The 18,671-nt window shown below is 44.6% G+C and overlaps 1 protein-coding gene across 4 annotated transcripts; it reads right to left on the reverse strand.

Moving 5' to 3' along the window:
* LOC123764290 (hematopoietic prostaglandin D synthase) lies at nt 1-18,630 on the reverse strand. Of its 4 annotated transcripts, none has more exons than XM_045751872.2 (5): nt 18,492-18,630; nt 3,460-3,616; nt 2,838-3,021; nt 1,380-1,509; nt 1-1,203 (listed from the first exon to the last, which is right to left on the reverse strand). In XM_045751872.2, the coding sequence occupies exons 2-5, from the start codon at nt 3,590-3,592 to the stop codon at nt 1,039-1,041; spliced, it is 612 nt and encodes a 203-aa protein (XP_045607828.1). In that variant the 5' UTR covers nt 3,593-3,616; nt 18,492-18,630; the 3' UTR covers nt 1-1,038. The 4 variants fall into 4 exon arrangements, with proteins under 4 accessions (XP_045607828.1, XP_045607832.1, XP_045607829.1 ...); XM_045751876.2 differs by lacking the exon at nt 18,492-18,630 and adding an exon at nt 14,469-14,601; XM_045751873.2 differs by lacking the exon at nt 18,492-18,630 and adding an exon at nt 13,927-14,040.
* Nucleotides 18,631-18,671: the final 41 nt, after the last annotated feature.

The following is an 18,671-nucleotide window of genomic DNA, read 5'->3' on the forward strand; positions in this document are numbered from 1 at the left end:
TGGTGCACTTTCATGTATTAACTCATTAACATAAATTAAATAGTGAGAATATTTACACACAGCTCATGACAGTCTAATCATCATACACAAAGTGACATGACTATAAGAGATGACATGACTCGAACAACAGCTGACATAATACCAACAACAGCTGACATAATACCAACAACAGCTGACATAATACCAACAACAGCTGACATAATACCAATAACAGCTGACATAATCCCAACAACAGCTGACATAATCCCAACAACAGCTGACATAATACCAACAACAGCTGACATAATACCAACAACAGCTGACATAATACCAACAACAGCTGACATAATCCCAACAACAGCTGACATAATCCCAACAACAGCTGACATAATACCAACAACAGCTGACATAATACCAACAACAGCTGACATAATCCCAACAACAGCTGACATAATCCCAACAACAGCTGACATAATACCAACAACAGCTGACATAATCTCATAATTTCAAGCGGTTATCGTTGGGTGATGTTTAGGCTTCATCCCTTAGCAGGGTAACAGTGTTGCCAACAACAGCCATGAGAGTCCTACAAGCATGCAACAGGTGTGTGGCCCTACACACACCTGAAAAGTTTGCGACACCATATCTCCCTACAAATATGCCTTCCTGATATATCAGTGTAAGGCATGAACATGTTAGAGTTCATGCCTTCTTTAACTTCCACAAACTCCACATATTTTGTGCTAGAAAATGGCAATGCCAGCTGCATGGGGTGGCTCACAATTAAAAATGTGCACAGCATTAGAAGTATTACATGACAAGCATGTTATGTTATACATTTATCTGCTTATTTGGTAAGTACAAGATCGATACATAAAATATATTACAACGTTAGCAGACAGCAATTCATTTAGCACTTGCCTGGACGGTTCTTGGACTATAAAGACATGAGTGGAGTGCTAGCTAGGAATATAAGAACATGAGTGGAGTGATCTGAGACTATAATGACACGAGTGGAGCGCTCTGGGACTATAATGACACGAGTGGAGCGCTCTGGGACTAGAAGGTGGTCTGTGGGCGGTTCTGGATCCAGTCTTGTATGCCAGGAAGAGCACACACCTTCTCAACATAGGAGCGTACAGCCGGGAACTTGTTAAAGAGGTCCTCGTTGGTGAGTACCATCGTGCAGAAGGCCCGTCCGATCATCAGGTCAGCCCAGGTCACCTGATAATCATAAACAAATACAAATCAACAATCTCGGTCATGACGTGACTCATCTGGGGTATGATGTGACTCATCTGAGTCATGATGTGACTCATCTCGGCCATGATGTGACTCATCTAGGTCATGAATAAATCACTTTAACCATGAATGACTCGCCTGGACCATGAATGACTCACCTGGTCCCCGAAGTACCACTCGTGGTCCTGGATCTGGGAGTCGAGGCTGGTGAAGAAGGGCTCCACGTAGTTGGGGATGAGTTCCTGCTCTATCTTGGTGTTCCTCTCCTGCTGGTCCTCTGTGGTCCTCCTGCGTCAGACAACACTGATCTGTCACACCTCTGGCTCTCCTCATACTAGCACCCCCTCACATACACCTGGCTTTCCTCATACTGGCGCCCCTCACATACCTCTGGCTCTCCTCATACTGGCATTAATCACAGACTCCTGATATACATGTGGCTTTAGTAAACGTGAGACAAGGTGCAATTATTATTACTTATTCTGTCACGACGCTTGCTACTAAGCATGCAGGGGCCACATATCTAAGGTCATCCTGTAAGGTCAGCAGATAACTGGTAACAGTATGACGTGTTGACTTAGACTCGGCTACAAGTGTCTCTGGCAGTTCGTGCCACTTGCTGACGTGAATCTGACTAGATGTACACTATTAGCAATTTACATTTTACATACAGATAGTGACTATGTAACTAAACGTGAAAAATTGTAGACTTTAGATGTATTTCTATCACAATTAGTTTAGTTAGTTTAGTTCATTTATTATGCACCCCATACCCATCCTCTGGGCGGTGGTGGAATGGGTTACAGAGGCACATAATGGGCTCAGGGACTGAACCCCACAATTCATTTAGCTAAGCAAGTTACAATCTTGATGAGCTAGTTACAAAATTCAGTATAAGTCGTCACATCAACAATGGGTTCGAGATCGACCACAAGTATAATTTCTAAATTAAGCAACTGACATATGTGGAGAGCTAGTGTCACAATTGATAGTTTGTCCTGCACACCGCCCCCCATCCTGTGGGCAGCGGTGGATAGATTACAATCACTTAATTACTACCTACAGTTTGCAAACTGGGGATAATTGGCTAAAATTTCTATAATCCTTTAGTGCCCTCGTACCACAAAGATACTTAATATGAGAAAGGAATTTAATATTCCGAGCGTTGTTGATCGTGTTATTGAAATTAACTGTCAAATTAGTATAACAATGCTTAGGCTAACTCATCCTATCATAATTGTCCAAGAAATGTGCAGTTATTTTATGCACACATATATTGTCCAAACTTTTAGCCAACCTTTAGCCAAATATCCCAAGTTTGAGAAAATGACTGGAAGAGGCCGGGGCTGGAGCCAGCGTCGTGGCCAATGTTGTCGTGCTCTGAGGACCGGGGCTGTGGTCACCCATGCAGGCGCTGGCACCAGCCCCAGTGTGGGAGTATTATTGTGACCTCTACCCCGCCCCAACTGGTACTGGGTGGGTGTAGAGGGTGGTGGTGGTGGGTGTAGAGGGTGCTGGTGGTGGGTGTAGAGGGTGGTGGTGGTGGGTGTAGAGGGTGGAGGTGAGTGGGTGTAGAGGATGAAGGTGGGTGGAACAGGAGGCCAGTCGGGACCTACATAATCTTGTGGAGGTGAAGGAGGATCTCTGAGACGGTCTCGACGAGGGAGTCACAGAAGGCGGCCTCCAGGTTGTCCTGCGGGACGAGGCCGGCCTCCCTGGCCACGTACCTGGCGATGGCCATGGACTGCCTCAGCACCTTGTCGTCCACCATCAGCACCGGCAGCTTCCCTCCTGGGATACCTGGCACACCAAGCATGGGACTAGTGGCCTCGCCCCTACCTGGCTGACAATGTGTCAGTCAGGTAGGGGCTCCTAGAGAACCTAATGTGTCAGTCAGGTAGCTTTTACGTCCAACAAATGGCACTGTTTAAAAAAAATGTTTTTACCTGTAACAGGTGTGGCATCTATATAGTAAGTATATAAAAACACCCGGGTATTCGAATGGAACGTTGTGAAAATTTCTAAGCAATCAGTGAAGAACTTTCGAAGATTAGCGATTTCGAACAAAACGAACATTTAAATTTTTATTTATATAGATTACACTCTTTTATCAACTCATTTAATGTAAATTTTATAGTATAGCTTATATATAAATTAATCTTGTATCATCATTATTTCATAATTAGATATAATTATTGTATATCCATCCCCAGTTTCGAGAGAAAGGCTAGTACTCACTCTTCTTCCTCTCCGGCCAGTCCTCTGAGGACACCCGCTCGTCAGTGTAAGCGATGTCCGCCATGGCGAAGATCCACCGTACGAGCTCGGCCCGCCCCATGGCGTCGAAGTAGATCAGTCTGTACTCTGGCATGCTGGCGCCCTCTCATCCAGGTCACTGTGGGACCAGAGGTGGAAGTCATTTTAGGAGCAAAGGCGGAGGTTACTGTGGGAGCAGAGGTGGAGGTCACTGTGGGACCAGAGGTGGAAGTCATTTTAGGAGCAAAGGCGGAGGTTACTGTGGGAGCAGAGGTGGAGGTCACTGTGGGAGTAGAGGTGGAGGTCACTGTGGGAGGAGAACCTTTGTGTTGGTGGAGTTGAACCTGTGTGTCGATGGAGTTGAACCTTTGCGTCAGTGAAGTTGTGAAGTACTTACATATTGATTTCATCCTGGACAGCAAAAGCTCTCTCACGACAGGCAGGCCAGGCTGGCGTGTATGTTGGCGGGGTTGGACTTCCCCTCCTGGGCCCCGTCAAATAGCTACAGGGCATGTGACTGCTCATTAACATCCAAGAATTTTGGAATATTAATTTTTTTTTATCCAATGGATATAGTTTGGGCCCGTGTGTGCCACACTCCACGAGGAGCACAGAGCCCCGGGGAGCGTCCACCCCCACAACTGCTGTATGTACCAGTTGTCAATAAAGCAATAACTGCCACTATAGAAAGCGTAAACTACAACTAGTAAAGTGGTAACCACCACTAGTAAAGCGGTAACTACCACTAGTAAAGTGGTATCTACCACTAGTAAAGCAGGTACCAACGAGCCAATGAACGCCGCCACTAAGGTCTGCGAAGTATATACCGATAATGTCTGGCACACTCGGAGTCCTTCAACACTCACACTCCAGGGACATTCCCTGGCCGGACAAGAATGCCTTCGCATCTTTCATTTTCCTACTTCCTCTGTTCACCCAGTAGTAAATCAGTACACGGGAGTTACACAACTGTTGTGTCTTCGGGAAGGACAATAGTTGCCCCTTGGCAAAAATTCTATGGAAGCCTTAAAGTATATATATACACAGGTTTCCTGCCCTCGAGAAAACGAATTCTAGTGAGCCTTGGAGGCGACGGGTCCAAGTACCCAGCCCTCACCAGTACGCTGAGAGGTACTGGTGAGGGCTGGGTACTGGACACCTACCTCCTCCTCTCACAAAGTCTGGTGTGCTACTGCTGCAAGCCTGCACACAGGGTTGCCAGATCCAAATTGCGGAAAGTAGCGAGCTGACGGCCAAAAAGTAGCGAATTTGTAATAAGAGCAGCCCAATTTTTTTTTAGTGAATGATATGGGTTTCAAAGTAATATATTTTGATACATAGAGTACACTACACGATGTTAATTGTTTTATTAATATTATTTCTGCACATACACACATATTATATATATATATATATATTATTAAATATGACCGAAAAAGTAAGATTAATAATTCTAACACGAATTTTCTCAATCTTTCGTACATTTCTTTTCACTGTTGGAGGTAAATCAAAAATCAATTCTCCAAAATTCATTTTTATTTCTAGTCTGACGCGACACGAGCGCGTTTCGTAAAACTTATTACATTTTCAAAGACTTTAGTTCACAAATACACAACTGAATAGAACTGAAGATGAAGATGAAGCAACCCAAAAAGTGGCACGGGCATAAATAGCCCGTAAGTGGTGGCCATTTTAAGCCATTACCAGTATCAGGAGCTGATACTGGAGATCTGTGGAGGTGCGAATGCACCCTGCGTGACGGGAGATGTTTCCCTTGTGAATGTGTTTAAGATGAAGATGAAGCCACCCAAAAGGTGGCACAGGCATGAATAGCTCGTAAGTGGTGGCCCTTTTGAGCCATCACCAGTATCAATAGATGATACTGGAGATCTGTGGAGGTGCGACTGCACCCTGCGTGACGGGAGATGCCTCCCGGACCAAATGGTGACCAGATGAATAGAACTTAGATTGATTGATTGATGAAGATTAAGCCACCCAAGAGGTGGCACGGGCATGAATAGCCCGTAAGTGGTGGCCCTTTTAAGCCATTACCAGTATCAAGAGCTGATACTGGAGATCTGTGGAGGTGCGAATGCACCCTGCATGACGGGAGATGTCTCCCTTGTGAATGTGTTAAGATGAAGATGAAGCCACCCAAAAGGTGGCACAGGCATAAATAGCCCGTAAGTGGTGGCCATTTTTAAGCCATTACCAGTATCAGGAGCTGATACTGGAGATCTGTGGAGGTGCGAATGCACCCTGCATGACGGGAGATGTCTCCCTTGTGAATGTGTTAAGATGAAGATGAAGCCACCCAAAAGGTGGCACAGGCATGAATAGCTCGTAAGTGGTGGCCCTTTTGAGCCATTACCAGTATCAATAGATGATACTGGAGATCTGTGGAGGTGCGACTGCACCCTGCGTGACGGGAGATGTCTCCCGGACCAAATGGTGACCAGATGGTGAATAGAACTTACGCATCTCCGATTTTATATCTACATTTGAGTGAGGTGGAAGGGGTGATGTGGCATTAACACAAGACAGAACAAGATGTGGCATTAATAGGGTATTAATTTCATCAACACAAGACAGAACAAGAGTATTAATAGGGTATTAATTTCATCAACACAAGACAGAACACGAAACAATGGATATTGAATAGAAGTGTTTGTAGAAAGCCTATTGGTCCATATTTCTTGATGCTTCTATATTGGAGCGGAGTCTTGAGGTGGGTAGAATATAGTTGTGCAATAATTGGCTGTTGATTGCTGGTGTTGACTTCTTGATGTGATGTTGACTTCACATCAAGAAGTCAACTCCAGCAATCAACAGCCAATTATTGCACAACTATATTCTACCCACCTCAAGACTCCGCTCCAATATAGAAGCATCAAGAAATATGGACCAATAGGCTTTCTACAAACACTTCTATTCAATATCCATTGTTTCGTGTTCTGTCTTGTGTTGATGAAATTAATACCCTATTAATACTCTTGTTCTGTCTTGTGTTGATGAAATTAATACCCTATTAATGCCACATCTTGTTCTGTCTTGTGTTAATGCCACATCACCCCTTCCACCTCACTCAAATGTAGATATAAAATCGGAGATGCGTAAGTTCTATTCAGTTGTGTATTTGTGAACTAAAGTCTTTGAAAATGTAATAAGTTTTACGAAACGCGCTCGTGTCGCGTCAGACTAGAAATAAAAATGAATTTTGGAGAATTGATTTTTGATTTACCTCCAACAGTGAAAAGAAATGTACGAAAGATTGAGAAAATTCGTGTTAGAATTATTAATCTTACTTTTTCGGTCATATTTAATAATATATGTCTACAGGAAAGACTGCTACCAAAATATACTAATATATATATATATATATATATATATATATATATATATATATATATATATATATATATATATATATATATATATATATATATATATATATTGATTTTTTGCCGCCAGAGGTGGATAGTTCATTAAACATCCCCTATTCAACCAGTGAGTGGTAGTTTGTTGTGCACCCCGAACCCCGACCAGTTGTGTAACTGCAAGCCTAGCATGAACGAACCGACAATAAACATTCTTGAACTTGAAATGGACTTTTAATGTTTTTTCGGCAGCTTTATTTCCTTAGTTTCCGAGCTGTTTTCTTTACCGTGTATGTTGTAATAAACTATTCCTATATTTACAGTTGTTTCTCCCTGTGAAGATTATTAAACAATGGTGATTATAAGGGCCCGGAAGTTCAGCGTGGCCAGGGCCGCCAGCAGCCCTTGGGCCCGCCCCGGCAGCAAACAGTCTTTAATTTGGCACCTTTGTGGCACCTTTGTGGGACCTTGGTATAAGCCTAACATGTATATATATATATATATATATATACACTGGCTGCCTGTCCCCCCCACACAATGATTTATTATTACCTATTATTTTATCGTTTAATTTAAATATTAAATAAAATAATTTATTTAATTATTATAGTATGTACTTAATAATTTAATAATAAGTAGTAAGTACATAAAAATAATTAAAAAGTACAGTTTAGTCATAGGAGATTCCTAGATTGGAATTCACTACCAAATTTCAATATCAAGTATTTTTAGTGTGAAATGCTGTTATTATATGCATAAATTGTTGTTTTAATAATATTACGCTTAACCACTTGGGCTGGATGGTAGAGCGACGGTCTCCTTTCCTACAGGTCCGCGTTCAATCCCCGACCGCCCAAGAGGTTGGGCACTATTCCTTTCCCCTGTTCCATCCCAAATCCGTATCCTGATCCCTTCCGAGTGCTATATAGTCGTAATGGCTTGGCGCTTTCACTTGATAGTTCCTCCACCCCTCCTGAATAATATTACGAGGGCAGTATTTACGGGCTATTCATGCCCGTGCCACCTCTTGGGTGGCTTAATCTTCATCAATCGAGAGCAGTACGTCCTAACCAGACATTATATGATGATATCCTGAACAGTTGATAAATAAAAGTAATTGCGTAACTCGTTATCTAATACTTTTCATAAATGGTATAAAACCTTATCATAAGCCAAGGGATTTGTAGATCAGTGTTTGAAGGGAATTCGGAAGTAATAATAATACAGCTGATGCCATCTGTCGGCAGAAGAGAACACTATCAACTAGCTGGTCAATAGTGGCCATAAGATACAGCTTACGCCATCTGTTGACATCAAATTACACTTATAACAAATTACCCTGCAAAATACAACTAACGCCATCTCGTTTTTTTCCAACGCACTATAAATAGCCAAACAGCAACCCATAAGGTGGGTTGTTGTGCTCGGGTAGGAGGTTCCAAGCTCCGCCCACAAATGGTATGGGGGTGCATAATAAATGGCATATCATTGGTAGATATTCTTTTATTTATTTATTTATGCATATACAAGAATGTACATAAGGAATGTGAGGATACAACGTCATTCTTTGTTGACATTCACACAACAGCCAATCACAGGAAGGGATCAGCTAAAGGCTCCATCCACTTAATAAATCATATTTATTCAGCACACCATCCTTGCTTATGACGTTCTGCTTCAACTTTAATCTACCTAAAAAGTGAAATGTTAAGTATTTGAAAGTATTAATAAAGAGATAATTAAATACTGCAGGATGTAACGAGTGTTACAAAAACATGGGCTGGCTACCTAACTTGTGACGTCATCAGTGGGTGTTGCCTCACACAAATAATATCAGCGGTACAATGCCTCCGCCCTCTTATTGGTCTACATTATTCAGTTAGATGGAAATTTCTGTCTTGTATTTAACAGAAATTGTTGTTCTTTTGTACAACAACAAGGTTATTGAGCAAAAGGACGTATTTCTTATTTTGCATTTTATTCATATAAGCGTTGGCATTCCCCGCAACAGCCAATCACAGGAAGGTATTTATTGGAAACTCTGCCTTCACCAAAGTTGATTCCTAATGAACTCTAACAATAAATTCGTTTAATAAACGAGTATTTAGGGTCAAATTACAGATAAATATTATAGAATAACGGTGTTTTAGCTTGCAGCTTCGTTAGACAGAATCTCTGGTCTTAATTTTAAAAATAAAGAACTAAAAAGCGTATTTTATTGCAAAATTTTCGAGAAATAAATCCCAGTCTCATATTTGCGAACATCTATGCATTGATTTTTTGGCTTAAGTTCTTATCATAATCCCTTTTGCAATCTCAACACCATCTGGCTCGTATCTTGTAACTATCTTCGTTACTTAGCCTCAAAACCTTACATTTGTCTTACATATCCTCAACAGTAGATAATAAAAAGTAACTGCAGAATTCTAGTTACCTAATACCAGCACGGTATAAAACCTTATTATAAGCTACCAGACGTATAGATCAGTGTTTAAAGTAATAATAATACATTATTATTAATGTAATAATAGTATTAAAATAATAATAATAACACCAACAGCCAACAGATGCCATCTGTCGGCACATAAGAACACTATCAACTGGCTGGTCAATAGTGGCCATAAGATACAGCTTACGCCATCTGTTGACATTAAATTTCACTTATAAAAAATTACCCCACAAAATACAACTAACGCCATCTGTTGCTTTTCCAACGCACTATAAATAGCCAAACAGCAACCCATAAGGTGGGTTGTTGTGCTCGGGTAGGAGGTTCCAAGCTCTGCCCACAAGGTGGTATGGGGTGCATAATAAATGGCATATCATTGGTAGATATTCTTTGTTGACATTCACACAACAGCCAATCACGGGAAGGGATCAGCTATAGGTGCTATCCACTTAGTAACCACACATCCACAGTTAGATGGAGATTTCTGTCAGGTGCAAAACAGAAATTGTTGTTCTTTTTCACAACAACCTTGTTGTTGTGCACAAGGACCTATTTCTTAGTTTAAATTTTATTCATAAAAGAGTGTTGGTATTCCCCGCAACAGCCAATCACAGGAAGGTATTTCTGGAAGCTCGGCCTCCTTATGGACTCAGCACATCGCTCTAGCTCATGGCTCTCTGTTTCATCTCTTGTATATACAAACTATGATTTCTTTCGATTACTGTTATAATTAATAATATGAGATATAAAAGTTTTTACACAAAATGGCTAAATTCTGCCATTAAATGGACTTTGTCTGGTATACGTACAAACATACACCAATTTATTACCATTCATCCATTATTAGTTTCAAATGTATTGTATACTGTCTAGTTTTTCTTCTCGCCATTACTTGGTGCAATATTTGAAAGTTGTCTATTCATTTATCGATCTATCTATTATCTTGTATTTATATTTACAAGTTTCTGTGCTTGGAAGAGAACTCTGCATTGAATTGGTACTAATTTATTAAATAATATTATTTAGTATTAATTGATATTTACAATTATTATTAATTACAATTATTTATAGCTTAGTTACTTTCATGTAACTCGCAATCGTACATTCTTAACTTTAATAGCCCAAATTAGCACATCTTGCTTTTAAATTAGCCCAAAAAGTAGCAAGTAGTGAAATTAAAAATTTGGGAGCGCGGGGCTCTCAAAAGTAGCCCAATTCGCTATTTGTAGCCCAATCTGGCAACACTGCCTACATCTCTCTGCTGTATTTCATGAGAACCCATGAGGTGAGGGTTGGGGGTGGTATGTGAGGGGATGGGGATTTAGGTGGGGGTCTTGGGTAGATGTTGTGGTTTGGGAGTGCCGGGTGGGGGTAGTGGATGGGAGTGCAGGCACAATACTGAGACTCAAAATCAATAGAACGCGTATAGAAATTCACATAAGGGACAGAATAAACACAGCAGAAGCAGCGCTAGGAGGAGATTCCGAAGCCTTAACACAAACACACAACTACATTTATATATGCTCTAGTCCGGCCGCATCTAGAATATCCTCCAATACCATAAAGACAACTAACATGTAAAAGCTTCAAGTACTGCAAGATAAGTCGTCAAGAAGAGTACCAGAACGCCGTCAACCATATCTCCAGACAATTCAGGAGCTCCCTGAGCTCCTCAACACACAAACACTAAACATAAGACTTCAGTACCAAGCCATCAGGGTGTGGAACACTATCCTGATGTTAGAAGACCCAATGTTATAAACATTACTCCAAGATGAGACGCCCCACTCCCACAGCTGGTGGCCCAAGATGAGACGTCCCACTCCCACAGCTGGTGGTCCAAGATGAGACGCCCCACTTCCACAGCTGGTGGTCCAAGATGAGACGCCCCACTCCCACAGCTGGTGGTCCAAGATGAGACGCCCCGCTCCCACAGCTGGTGGCCCAAGATGAGACGCCCCGCTCCCACAGCTGGTGGCCCAAGATGAGACGTCCCACTCCCACAGCTGGTGGTCCAAGATGAGACGCCCCACTCCCACAGCTGGTGGTCCAAGATGAGACGCCCCACTCCCACAGCTGGTGGTCCAAGATGAGACGCCCCACTCCCAAAGCTGGTGGTCCAAGATGAGACGCCCCACTCCCACAGCTGGTGGTCCAAGATGAGACGCCCAACTCCCACAGCTGGTGGTCCAAGATGAGACGCCCCACTCCCAAAGCTGGTGGCCTGCCAGAGGTCAGTGGGTACCTGCCAGGGATCAATGAAAGTGTATGTGTGAAGGTCGCCCGCACCACTGTGAAGGTCGCCCGTACCACTGTGAAGGTCGCCCGCACCACTGTGAAGGTCACCCGCACCACTGTGAAGGTCACCCGCACCACTGTGAAGGTCACCCGCACCACTGTGAAGGTCACCCGCACCACTGTGAAGGTCACCCGCACCACTGTGAAGGTCACCCGCACCACTGTGAAGGTCACCCGCACCACTGTGAAGGTCACCCGCACCACTGTGAAGGTCACCCGCACCACTGTGAAGGTCGCCCGCACCACTGTGAAGGTCGCCCGTACCACTGTGAAGGTCGCCCGCACCACTGTGAAGGTCACCCGCACCACTGTGAAGGTCACCCGCACCACTGTGAAGGTCACCCGCACCACTGTGAAGGTCACCCGCACCACTGTGAAGGTCACCCGTACCACTGAAGGTCGCCCGCACCACTGTGAAGGTCACCCGCACCACTGTGAAGGTCACCCGCACCACTGTGAAGGTCACCCGCACCACTGTGAAGGTCACCCGTACCACTGTGAAGGTCACCCGCACCACTGTGAAGGTCACCCGCACCACTGTGAAGGTCACCCGCACCACTGTGAAGGTCACCCGTACCACTGTGAAGGTCACCCGCACCACTGTGAAGGTCACCCGCACCACTGTGAAGGTCACCCGTACCACTGAAGGTCGCCCGCACCACTGTTTTTAGTGGTTGATATTGAACATCTTATTTCTGATAATATAATTATTTGAAGCTGTTGGTGTGCACAGAAGCTGGGAGAGCCAGTGTCACTCAGTGTGGCCCCTGTCTCACTGTGGCCCCTGTCTCAGTGTGGCCCTGTCTAAGAGTGGCCCTTGTCTTAGTGTGGCTCCTGTCTCAGTGTGGCGCTGTCTCAGTGTGGCTCTGTCTTAGCGCGGCCCTGTCTGAGCGTGGCCCTGTCTGAGCGATCCCTGTCTGAGCGATCCCTGTCTGAGCGATCCCTGTCTGAGCGTGGCCCTGTCTGAGCGATCCCTGTCTGAGCGATCCCTGTCTGAGCGATCCCTGTCTGAGCGATCCCTGTCTGAGCGTGGCCCTGTCTGAGCGATCCCTGTCTGAGCGATCCCTGTCTGAGCGTGGCCCTGTCTGAGCGTGGCCCTGTCTGAGCGATCCCTGTCTGAGCGATCCCTGTCTGAGCGATCCCTGTCTGAGCGTGGCCCTGTCTGAGCGATCCCTGTCTGAGCGTGGCCCTGTCTGAGCGTGGCCCTGTCTGAGCGATCCCTGTCTGAGCGTGGCACTGTCTACAATGTCACCACACACCGTTATCTCCAGGTGAACTTCCCTCCTACTGTGATCTGAGCCCCTTCGGGCAGGAGTCAATCACCCTACTAAGGTGACAGGTGAGTGACACCTGGGTGACACTGGTCCTGAAGGTGACAGGTGAGTGACACCTGGGTAATACTGGTCCTCAAGGTGACAGGTGAGTGACACCTGCATGGGTAACATGAGTAGTGTCAATAACTGTCACCTTGAGAGCTTGTGAGCACACACGGCATGCGGGGCCTTGATCAACACCGAGGTGAACACTCACAGAACATTGCAATTGTTCATCTCACCTTCATGCACAACATTCACCTGTATTTTAGGCTGCTTTTCATTTCTAATATAAAATGTGTCGTGTCATTGTTCCTGAGGCTTCGGGTTTGATATTCATTTAAGGGGGTGGGGTTCACGGGGTCCCTTGGGTGAGGGGAGGGGGGTTTCTGGGTCCCTTTAGGGTGTTTGTGGGTCCCCCAGGGTAGTGGGGGTGAGTGTGGGTAAGCCAGGCACCTCCTCCCTCCACCGCCTGAGTGACTCACCTACAGGAAGCCATGTCACAGCTCCCGCCAACCCGTTCACCCACGCCAACATTACCCTCCTTTTCATATCTTCTCGGGAGCTCCTGCAGGTCTACCTGTAAACTGTGGTAGTAGATATGTGTGTGAGTCTACCCTCTGGGGGCGTCATCCGGGCCCGCTGGTTGCCACAGCACTCCATGAATAAATTGTGATGATGTTGGATGAGGCGGCAACTTGGAGGTGATTCATGACTCACCTGCGTGCGTCAAGGCTGCGTCCAACTCCCACTCGCCATATGGTTCATTTCACCTCTATTTACCATGACAAGTGAGCTCTAAAGGCTAGGGGATTAAATGAAGATCATTCTCTGTGGTATTTGAACATTGTAAACAGCAGTAGCGACGGGGGGCAGCCTAGTGGCCCCAAGAGCAACAGTGTAGCGAGGTAGAGTGGCCCAAGGTGCACCTGTAGCCTGCTTATATGGTGCAGGTGGCCCCCAGTGGTCCCCAGTGGCCCCCAGCGGCCCACACACGCCACCCAACACTCACGCTAGCCACTGGTGGGTAGTTAACAACCTCGTCTCACGGGAGAAGGCCTCTATGAATGGCACAAGTTGAGGAAGTAGTTGACAATGACCCATCCACCAGCAGATTGGCTATTTCCTACCCCCCCCTTCGTTAGGTTCCTACCCCCCTTCGCCTGGTTCCTGCCCCCCTCCCCCCCTTTGGCTTCCTCCTCACCTCCAGCACTCACACCTGCTGCTATACTCGGCGGTGTTGGTGATGTGATCAGCAGGTGTGTGTGTGTGTGTGTAAGGTGTGTCAGACGCGCGCTGCCATACATGTGACAACATGGTCAACACGGGGAGAGTATTGACACCCTCTCACAGGTCACAACTATTCCAGTTGAAGACAACACTTCGCTGTGGGAAGGACGAAGCCACACGGGAAAAGTGAACACTCTGGGTCACGCTGAGTCCCGTCCAGCAACCTGTGGCAAGCGACCGCAGTCCGCCATTTTTAAACCCCAGTGCTCATAGTGTTGGACATTTAAACCCCAGTGGTAGCTGTTGTGGCCATTTAAATCTTACGAGTGTCTCCCTCTTAATAGCCGTGGACAGTTTGGTGAGGGAGATCAGAGTGCTTGGTGTCCGCGGTGATTTTGAGCGCGCACTGTTGAAAGACTGCCTTGAGTTGCACACACTGCAATGCTTTCCAGTGAGCGTGAAGCTCTCACTGGCCAGTGTGGCCGCCAGGACAGTTACTTAAGGGTAAACTGTGTGCCTCTTAACAGGTGTGTGTGTCTCCCTCACCTGCCAGTCTCTGGCCAAATATTTACACCACCGCTGGCGCCAGCTGTGTTGGTTCATAACGCGGCCAGCGAGGGAAGGCTGCGGCCTTCTGCGGTGTTTGTTGCTTGAAGCCCTACCAGCGCTGCTGGGGGAGTCAGGTGTGTGTTTACACCTGGAGGTGGTGGCGTCAGGTGTGTGTTTACACCTGGAGGTAGTGGCGTCAGGTGTGTGTTTACACCTGGAGGTAGTGGCGTCAGGTGTGTGTTTACACCAGAAGGTGGTGGCGTCAGGTGTGTGTTTACACCAGAAGGTGGTGGCGTCAGGTGTGTGTTTACACCTGTAAGTTGTGGCGTCAGGTGTGTGTTTACAGCAGAAGGTGGTGGCGTCAGGTGTGTGTTTACAGCAGAAGGTGGTGGCGTCAGGTGTGTGTTTACAGCAGAAGGTGGTGGCGTCAGGTGTGTGTTTACAGCAGAAGGTGGTGGCGTCAGGTGTGTGTTTACAGCAGAAGGTGGTGGCGTCAGGTGTGTGTTTACACCAGGATTGTGAAGTTTCGAGGCCTGTAAATGGTTTAATAAATATAAACATTTATAGAACATAAATTAAATAATTTATTATATAAATGTAAAGCAAGATCTTTCCATGGTCTATAGACAACAAGAGGTGTTGGCTGAAGACAAATCCCTTATACTCCGTTATGGATTACCACTAAGTAGTCCAAAGAGGAACCATATCAGATATAACCACAGTACAGAAAGAATCAGTAAGAGACCAGGGAGTAACGTGGGGTGACCTTACCTTTAAAGAACACAATAAGGTAGTTGTCACAAACACAAGAAAAATGACAACAAAATCCTCTCACACAATAGATGCGAGGCCAGTGATGATACTTGTTAGTTGAGACACTATAGTGCTCTCTAGGGTGGGATATTGTTGCTCACTAACAATCCCAGGCCAAGCTAGAGAAGATGCTTACCTGGAGAACGTCCACATAACTGTTATGCCAGAACACATAACAAGTAACCCATATAAACTATTGGGGGCACTTAAAGTCCCTCAGACTATGCTCTTTGGATCCCAGGGGAGATATGCATATTAATTTACAACTGGGAAAGTATTAGAGGGACTGGCTTCAAATGGAAACCAGTCATGTGGTGTTATTTCCAAACATGGAAGTAACAGTACATGAGAGCTGAAGGTATGGCAGGAAGTGCAAAATAGCCCTATTGGAGGGCAGAGTTGCAATATGTACGCTGAGACACAATGGTACATACATTAAGGGCCCATCAGCTTCACCAGAAGCACTCCGGGGACCCCACCTCTATTATGTTACCAGATAATTGCTCCGTAAATCATAACACTGTTATTTACGATTCATTGTTCCATTTTGTGTTGATATATTTAGCACATTATTAATTAATATGCCTTTTGTTAAAGTGTATCACCCAGCTGTACATTTGTATCGTGTCACTCCTTACTCTTCCCATCTGTAGAGAATATGACTTACACTCTCCTACTCTCTCTCTCTCTCCACAGCGGAGGTTACTAATTCCAAATTACCAAAACTGAAGTGCATAATGTAATGACGCCTAACAAGGGCAAGATATTGCTGAAGAATGATAATAGTTATATTGCTGATCTTTCTTGTTTTATATCCAACATTTATATTTTCATTTTTAAGCTTAGGATTTTCAAATTCAAAAAATTCAAATTCAAATGTTTATTCAGGTAAAGTACATACATACAAGGTGTGATACAAACATTGATGGATTTATAGAGCTAGCTAATTTTGGGATCTCGATATAAGCCTAACGTGTATGAATACACTCTGGCTGCCTGTCCCCCGACACAATGAATTATTAAATTATTACTACTACTCCCAGGCTTAGAACCCTATATTTATTGGAATTAAATTGTTTCTGCAAATTTCTCGTCCATTTTAATAGCCAACCTAAGTCGAATTGAAGTTATTTTGTCTTCTTCAGAGCCTATTCTTCCCATTATTTTGTATCAATAGCAAATTTGCTAGAGTTGCTTGTTCTACAGTCAGCGGTACATCGATGTTAAAACAACACCAGTCATGATGAATCTCTTCACATGTGTGTGTGTGTGTGTGTGTGTGTGTGTGTGTGTGTGTGTGTGTGTGTGTGCACGCATGGATGCATGCGTGCGTGTGTTGGGTGCAGGAGACAGCTAATGTGAGGCGGAAGGTATAGAGCGTGCCTGCACCTGCGGCCTGCAGGGAGTACAGTATGTGGTGGTGGTGGTGGTGTGTGTTGATAAACACCTCGCTGTTTATCAACAGTTGCTGTTGCTGATAAACAACATCCGGGACCAATATCTCTCTGCTTCACAGCATCGTGTCCACGGTGGGTTTTTGTTTATTTGTTTGTGGGTTTGTGTGTATATATATATATATATATCAGGGAACTTAAATCAGGGAAACGCAAGTTCTAATCAGTTGTGTATTTGTGAAGTCTTTGAAAATGTAATAAGTTTTACGAAACGCGCCCGTGTCGCGTCAGACTAGAAATAAAAATGAATTTTGGAGAAGTGATTTTTGATTTACCTCCAACAGTGAAGCATAATGTACGAAAGATTGAGAAAATTCGTGTTAGAATTATTAATCTTACTTTTTCGGTCATATTTAATAAAATATATATATATATATATATATATATATATATATATATATATATATATATATATATATATATATATATATATATATATATATATATATATATATATATATATATATATATATATATATATATATACACACACACAAGAGTTCTTAAACCACTTGGTTTAAGTGTCGGTTGCAGGTCGGCGTTCAATCCCCGATCGTCCAAATGGTTGGAGGCCATTCCTTCCCCCCGTCTCATCCCAAATCGTTATCCTGATTGATTGATGAAGATTAAGCCACGCAAAAGGTGGCACGGGCATGAATAGCCCGTAAGTGGTGGCCCTTTTGAGCCATTACCAGTATCAAGAGCTGATACTGGAGATCTGTGGAGGCGCGACTGCACCCTGCGTGACGGGAGATGTCTCCCGGACCAAGTGGTTCGTTATCCTGGTCCCTTTCCAGTGTTATATAGTCTTAATGGCTTGGCGCTTTCCCCCTGATAATTCTTGTAAAGCCATTAGCACGCATAGCGTTCCGGGCAGGTCCTTAATTCTAATTTTCCCCGGAATACGACCCGTCAAATAGTTTACAACCAGGTATCCGTTCACTGTTGGGTGAACAGAGGCTACAGTTAAGGGTTGGCGCCAGTCAATCCTCCCCGGCCAGGATACGAACCCAAGCTAAAGCGCTCGCGAAGCGCACGGCGAGTACTTTACCACTGTGCCACGGAGACAATATAAACACCCCGCTCTGCCCCACACGTCACCACTGTGTAACATACTGACATTAGTTAGCAGCGGGTGTATGCCATCCCAGCTGCCATCACCGCGGGTATGGGGGGCCTGCATTACCATCAGAGTCGTATCAACCCAAGGTCTATACGGCTCATAAGGCAACATTCGGGACGAATATCGTAATTTCTACATTTTAACTTATCGATTTTCTATAATAACTACGAAATACTGTGAGTGTGTAAATGTTGAGCGATATCTTGGTGTTGTTATCGTGAAGGAGACTGGTGATAAGTGAAGTGAGGCACCATCCGGCAGCCAGTGTAGAAGAGCGAGGCCTTCCTGCAACACCCCCCCCCCCCCACTCAACACTTCCATGCGTAGTACACACTAACCTACATATCTATTTCAACATTTTACGTGGCCACTTCTTCAGAGTACATATATTGTGTGGTGTGTTCTCACCTGGTGCTAGTGATGGCGGTGAGTGCTCTCCACGGCCGACTACAGTAGGTCGTGTTCATATATCCTATTCCTCACCTAAACATCTTCGTGCGTGTTTACATTTAATTAGGTTTTGTTCCACAACAGATATGCACAAACCGGCACTGAAATAAATATAGAGAAGTTTGAACAAAGAGTGCT

The sequence above is a fragment of the Procambarus clarkii genome, chromosome 82 (genome assembly GCF_040958095.1).
Source record: "Procambarus clarkii isolate CNS0578487 chromosome 82, FALCON_Pclarkii_2.0, whole genome shotgun sequence".
NCBI classification, from domain to species: domain Eukaryota; kingdom Metazoa; phylum Arthropoda; class Malacostraca; order Decapoda; family Cambaridae; genus Procambarus; species Procambarus clarkii.

Coding starts and splice junctions, on each gene's coding strand:
- LOC123764290 (XM_045751872.2), bottom strand. CDS start 3,592: ATGCCAGAGTACAGACTGATCTACTTCGACGCCATGGGGCGGGCCGAG. Junction 3,022..3,459: donor CTGGCCGGAGAGGAAGAAGA/GTGAGTACTAGC, acceptor TTGGTGTGCCAG/GTATCCCAGGAGGGAAGCTG. Junction 1,510..2,837: donor CTTCACCTCCACAAGATTAT/GTAGGTCCCGAC, acceptor TGTCTGACGCAG/GAGGACCACAGAGGACCAGC.